Source organism: Camellia sinensis, chromosome 8 (assembly GCF_055761805.1).
Source record: "Camellia sinensis isolate YWXY chromosome 8, ASM5576180v1, whole genome shotgun sequence".
Classification (NCBI taxonomy): domain Eukaryota; kingdom Viridiplantae; phylum Streptophyta; class Magnoliopsida; order Ericales; family Theaceae; genus Camellia; species Camellia sinensis.
The window spans coordinates 37,922,605-37,929,486 of record NC_138968.1 but is presented as its reverse complement, the minus strand read 5'-3'; the positions used below and the strand labels follow the sequence as shown (position 1 = coordinate 37,929,486).

General features: G+C 31.9%; 1 protein-coding gene across 1 annotated transcript; it reads left to right on the top strand.

The window, feature by feature from the left end:
• The first annotated feature begins 2,177 nt into the window (after positions 1-2,177).
• LOC114298279 (F-box/kelch-repeat protein SKIP25) lies at positions 2,178-3,894 on the top strand. Its single transcript, XM_028242807.2, has one exon. It carries the CDS (start codon positions 2,390-2,392, stop codon positions 3,656-3,658), a length of 1,269 nt encoding a protein of 422 aa, XP_028098608.2. The 5' UTR covers positions 2,178-2,389; the 3' UTR covers positions 3,659-3,894.
• Positions 3,895-6,882: the final 2,988 nt, after the last annotated feature.

The following is a 6,882-nucleotide window of genomic DNA, read 5'->3' as shown; positions in this document are numbered from 1 at the left end:
TTAACTAGATCAGGGGGTGCATTTGATGAATTCAATGTTGTTCTGCTTCTGTTCTGCTAGTCTATTTGCTGCTGAATGTTTTGTTCACTGAGCTGTCTATTTTGTTTGTTGCTAAGTATTCTGAATGTTCTACTGAGTATTTTGTTGTGCGAGTGTTCTGTTGTTCTGTTTTACTGATGTTTGTTGTTTTGCTTTGATTTCACTACTGTTCTGCTGCTGTATCTTTGTTGTTCTCTCACCAACTTGGCTTGAACTAGCAAACGATAGGGTGTCCTTTTTAGTGCCAACCCAGTTGAGATTTGGAGGGTTCACTTTGATGCTTTTTTGCTCTTGTCTCATCTTTATTGATGTAATTCCATTTTTTGTATGTTATTTTCATCAATAAAGTTTTTCTTTTTGTTAATCAAAAAAATAATAATGTCATAACTAGTGTTGGTACACTAATTAATACACTAATTGGTGCATATAATATCACTGTCACTTGAACCATGGGCATGGCTAATCGTGCAATGTACGCGGAAGACTACTAGTGTATATATTTTTTGATTTTTACATTCTAGATGAACAACATTTTAACTAATAGATTGTGGTGGTTGTATTAATTGTTTTCTTGAATTTTTCTTTTTTGTACTACGACTTTTTTTTTTTTTGAACATTGCTTTTTACAAAATTTGAAATGGGTTATTATTAATGATTAAAAAAAAAAAAAAAAATGAATGGCAAAGGCCCAAAAAAATGTGTTATAGCATGTTTAAGAGTGTTTGAGTTGATCTTCTAAGTGAACCGAAAACTAGGCTAGGAAAAAAGTTAGTAGGCCTAAAATTGAAGTGTCCTAAAAAAATGACCAACCTTTAACCCGAATTGTTTGTGGTCAATATAAATATTGTACATGAGTTTGGCATCAACTTAAAAAAAAGGTTATATATATATATATATATATATATATATATTTTGGGAACTATAAATAGTGAAACAGTGGTGAAATTATCGCATTATAGACTAAATTTTTTGTGATGTAATTTTTTCACACAGTGAAGACTTGCACCATGCACATAGTCAAGGTACACCACAATGAAAATGCAAATAATCTTTCGCTGTCCTAATGATTTTTACTTTTTCCTTTTTTTAAAATTTTTTTTTTGGCTTTAATGATTTTTTATATATTTATAAAATTTATTTAAAATACAGATTGTCCTTTCTAATTTTAAAAATTACAAATACTCTCTTATAAAAAAAATTTATTTAACAAAATTAACAAAGGAAATAAAACTTCTAACTACTTTTCTATACAATTATAAAATTACCTAAATTATTAACTGAAATATATTTCTAACATCATTAAAAATAGTTAATTGATTTGATAATTTATTAATAAAATAAGTTATTTGTTATGAAAATAAAAATTAGAAGGGCGGGATGTAATTTCTAGAGCCGCTATATATATATATATATATATTTTTTTTTTAAGCAAACCTTAACGGATATATTTATAATTTATCTTCTTTTTTTTTTCTTTTTTTTAACTTTTCAGGTTCATCTAGGATAGAATAATTTAATATATAATTCACTAATAATAATAATAATAATAATAATTTAATTTTGTTCATTTAGGCACCTAGAATTTAAAAGTGCAATGTTATACAGAATTTTATTTCTTACTTTTTGTTTTTATATTTCTAAACACAAAATAATGAAATTTACATTCACAAATACATAGATATCTGACTCATTTATGGCTTAAAATATATATATATATATATATATATATATATATATAAATAAAATTATACAAACATTTTTGTTTGCTTCTAATATATATATAAGTAAACTACAAACTCCAAAAGTCATCAATTGGTTGGTTCTCTGCACCTGCCTGCTCGGCAGGCAAAGGCAATGCTGGAGGCAAGTGGGGTCTCTCCAACTTTTATCATCTATTTCTTCTTCTTCTTATTTCCCCCCTCTCTCTCTCTCTCTCTCTCTCTCTCTCTCTCAAACAAATAAACATACATTGATTGCAAAAGTCCAACCAAGCCTTTTTCGTCTTGAAACCTAAAGTTAATTTAGGCGGTTGCTCCAAGCTCATACTTGTGGTCCTCATGCATGCCACGTTTTGGCTCCACAAAACCTGCATATTGTTCTCTCCCTCTCATTTAAACTGGAGACTGACCTCTTGGCGATGGAAGAGATAAATAATATCTTTTGCTTTTCCTTCATTGGCTACTTGTTCTTCCAATGAATCATTTCTTATCAAATAAAATAAAATATAATAAAATAAGGAAAAGATAACAGTTTCAATACAACATAGGCCTCTATTTTAAGCTTAACCCCTTCTCTAGCCTCAAAATCCCACTTTCAAGATCCAATCCCCCTCTCTCTCCTCCATTCTCCAATGACCCAATTCACAACCTCTACCACCACAACTTCTAACTGCGGATCATCGGCAAACAAACGCCAAAGGTTGATTGACAACCAAGAGCAAGAGCAAGAGCAAGAACAAGAACAAGCTTTGTTACCAGGACTTCCAGATCACATAGCCCAAGTCTGCCTCTCTCTCGTCCACCCATCAATTCTCTACTCAGTCTGCCGTTCATGGAGGCACCTCATTTATTCCCCTTCTTTTCCTCCTTTCCTCTCTCTCTACACTGTCTTCTTGTCTACGTCACAAACTAGTACCGATCAAACCCACCTCTCAAATACAATTGAATTATTTTCATTCGATCCAATTTCATCGAAATGGCAAACCCTTCCTCCGCCACCACAGCCTTTCCTCCCCCCTGTCCTCCGTAGACATCCTTCCTTCTTGTCCCGCAACTTACCCATCCAGTCTCTTTCTGTTTCTGGGAACCTACTCCTCCTTGCTGCCACCACCGACCAATTTCTCCCAGCACTCCCTCGCCCTCTCCTTTTCAATCCACTTTCTCAAAAATGGGACTTGGGTCCTCAACTCACCACTCCGCGACGCTGGTGCGCTGCTGGGGCAACCAGCACCGGCGTTGTGTATGTAGCCAGTGGGATTGGGTCACATTACAACACCGACGTTGCTCGGTCTGTTGAGAAGTGGGACTTACGACGAACCAATATTCATGATCACAATCATGACCGCAGAAGAAGAGACCAAGGGAGAATTAGAAGCAGTACATGTATGGAATTGGGGTGGAAGTGGGAGAAGTTGGGTGGTCTGAGAGATGGAAAATTAAGTAGAGATGCGATTGATGCGGTTGGGTGGAGAGGGAAGCTATGTATGGTGAACGTCAAAGGATATGGGGCCAAAGAAGGGGCTGTTTATGATGTTGAGAATGATGGTTGGGAGGAGATGCCAGCAGGAATGGTTTCCGGGTGGAGAGGTCCGACTGCTGCCATGGATGAGGAAACACTGTACGTGGTGGATGAGTCTAAGGGTGTGTTGAGCAAGTATGATCCTCATAATGACCGATGGGATCAGATTTTGGAGGACCAGAGCCTCAGAGGTGCCGACCAGATCGCCGCCGCTGCTGGCAGAGTGTGTGTTGTTTGTGGTGGTGGAATTGTAGTGGTCGATGTCGTGTCGTCACCACCTAGATTGTGGGAGCTGGATCCACCCACTGGGTTTCAACCAGTCGCGGTTCATATCATGCCCAGGATGAGCCTGCCGAACCAGATTTCAAACAAAACCTACTAGCGTTCAACACTTTCTTTAGTTGTTCTTTTATTTTATTTTTTTAATTTTTATTTTTTTCATTTCTATAGTATATTTTATTTTTAATTTGTAGGGATTTACGGGTTTACTTCACTTGTACATGTGAATAGTTTTCTTCCAACCCATTGTGAAGGAGTTTTTACATCGACAATTTGTTATTGATTACTTGTTAGCCAAACCAAAATATATTTAATTTGAACGTCTTTTTTTTCTGTCTATCTCAAATGTCAACGTTAGAAAACGAGGAAGAGCCATATGAGTAATTATTCAGTAATTTCAGAGTATAGATACGTGTTATTTTATAATATTGTGATTAGTGAAAAAAAATGGATATGTAGAATATTATATTGGATGATTGTGAGACATGAGTGAGTATGTAGGATATTGTGTGGGAGGATAATGAATAATGATTTGTTAGGAATACGAACATATGATATTTTAAAAATATTGAATAATTTCCCAAGCCATATCAATATGAATCTAAGATATTTTAAGAATTTTTTTTAGTGTTATTAAATTTCTAACAAAATATGTTTCACTTCTAAAAGAATTCTGTCATATTTAGGTCACCAAACAAATCCTAGAATAAGTGAATATCCTCTGCGAAAACTTGATGCTCTAGAGATACTTTGAAGTTTGAAGCGACAATTTTAAATGATTTTTTTTTTATATTGTTGTAATTTTGCTTTTCAAGTTTATTTTCTTTATTTTTTTAAAAAAAATAACAAACAATTAAAATTCTGTATTCATATTTTGTTAACATATACTTTACACTTGATAGAATAATTAAGGGAGAGGATTCTCTCTCCAGTTGGGAAACCCAATTGGACAGTGTTGTTGGGCTTCTGTGGGCATACCACGGAGTACACATCGATAATCTAAACCAATCAATATGTAGGGCTTGTTGAATACTTCATCCTTGTAAATAATCACGTTGATTGAATATCAATAGCCACTTGATCAAATTGCATTTGTATTAATAATTTATTTTAAAAATTATACTTATTGTTCACACAAATGTGATCTGATCAAGTAAATATCGATATCCGATCAACGTAATTTTTTGCAATGATGAAATACTCAATTAACTTTATACAATAACGGTTCAGATCATCAATGCGGGCTCCATAGTTGGCCTATAGAGGCCGAACAAAACTCTTCAATCGGATTTAAACTGGAGAAAAGCCTTCTCTATAATTAATTCATTTAATCTTTCTTATGCTAAGAATTATGCAATGTGAAGACTCAAAATTGCACAGCTTCGATCATTGGTAAAATAAAAGATTAAAAGGAAGCGCATTTAAATAGTATTTGGTTTATTAAAATAAATGTGAAATGGAATGTAATGGTTATTTTTTAACTTTCCTATAAAACGATCATTTCCTTGCAATGGTAATTGATAAATTCATAAGCAATTCAATTTTCACAATATTTTTAGTGAATTAAACGTGAAAATAGACATTTAAATAGAATGATAATTTCACTCTACTTCTATTCTAATAAACCAAACACTAACTAAGGATCTCTCTATACATTTTTTTTTTTTTTTGGATAAATAATACACATACATATGTATATATATATATATATATATACATATTTCAAAAGACACTACAAAAATTAAGGTTTTGGGAGCCAAAATTTAGGGACAATTATTTTTTAGGGACCAAATATTCTTGTTGTGAAAAATGTCGTTAGCAATTAAATTGGATATTAGTGATGAATTATTATTTATTTGGGATCAAATTTTTTGTCTCAAAAAATAAATCATTTTGAAACCAAATTATTTTGTCCCTAAAAGTCTATTTATTGGTGACATTTTCAAAATTTTGTCGTTAAAAGCCTTATTTTTGACTTTTCGAGAAGATTTTTTAGCTACTATCCTCATGATGATAGAAATTAGTCCCTAAATATTTTTTGTAACAAAATTTTCGCTTTTGGTCTCTAAAATTCTTTTATGTTATAGTGAGACATGATTTTTAAGTGAAAAAGATCATTCAAAAATCATACTGATTAACCTTTTCTCTCTTTACAAATCCTATACTGCCCCATTCTTGCAACCACAAGGATTCCATTGTTCTAGAAAAATAATGATGGAGGAAATTTTGTGGGAAAAGAAAAAAAAAAAAAAAAAAACTTCAAGGAGTTGAATTTAAGCAAAATTAAGAGAGATCACAATCTAACATAAGGGTTCTGTTCTTTGATAACGAATCCACCATTCTTCTCACTTCTCTCGTTTTGCTGCAAATATGAACGAATTAGGATCTGTTTGTTTTTAAAGGTAGAATGGAGGTGATTCAAAGTGTGGGAATTGTTAGTGAGGGAATTCATAGTGAGGGAATTAAGTAAAATTGTGTTTATTTTGATGATAGTTGTTAGTGTAAGGATTGTTAAATTATTTTTATATAAAATAAATATAAAACAATAAGACAAATAAAAAAATACAAAAACATTAAACATTAATGTTTTAAAAAAATTCTCAATATGTAAAAACTTTAAATAAATAAAAAATTTCCCAAAAAAATAAAAATAATTATTTTTACTTAACAAAAAATACAAAAAAATTAAATATTAATGTTCAAAAAAAAAAATGTCCAACATGTAAAAAATAAAATAAAATAAAATAATTTCTAGTTCGGGGGACTATTTTTCTAATACAAAGTCTTGGAGGTCCATCTGAATCTTCTTGGGAGGCCCATCCAAATCCGGAGCTTACTATCAATCCCCTCCCTATCTCTCAAAACAAACACAATGTTAGTCGGTCGCACATCACTACCAATTCCAATTCCCCTCTCTAACTCTCCAAACAAACGGAGCCTAGGGTTTTTAGATACACAAGTATAAGGCTCAGTTTGTTTGGAGAGTTAGAGGGGGGATTGAGATTGATAGTGAAGTGAGACCCACTAACATTGTGTTTGTTTTAAGAGATGGGGAGGGGATTGATAGTGAGCTCTGGATTTGGATAGGCCTCTAAGACTTGGTATTAAAAAAATAGTTCGCCGGATTAGAAATTTTTTTATTTTTATTTATTTTTTATTTTATTTTTTACATGTTGGGTATTTTTTTGAACATTAACGTTTAATTTTTTATATTTTTGTTAAGTAAAAATTATTATTTTATTTTTTTTTATTTTTTTTGGAAATTTTTTATTTATTTATTATTTTTAAATTTTTTTTTACGTATTGGACATTTTTTAAAAAACATTA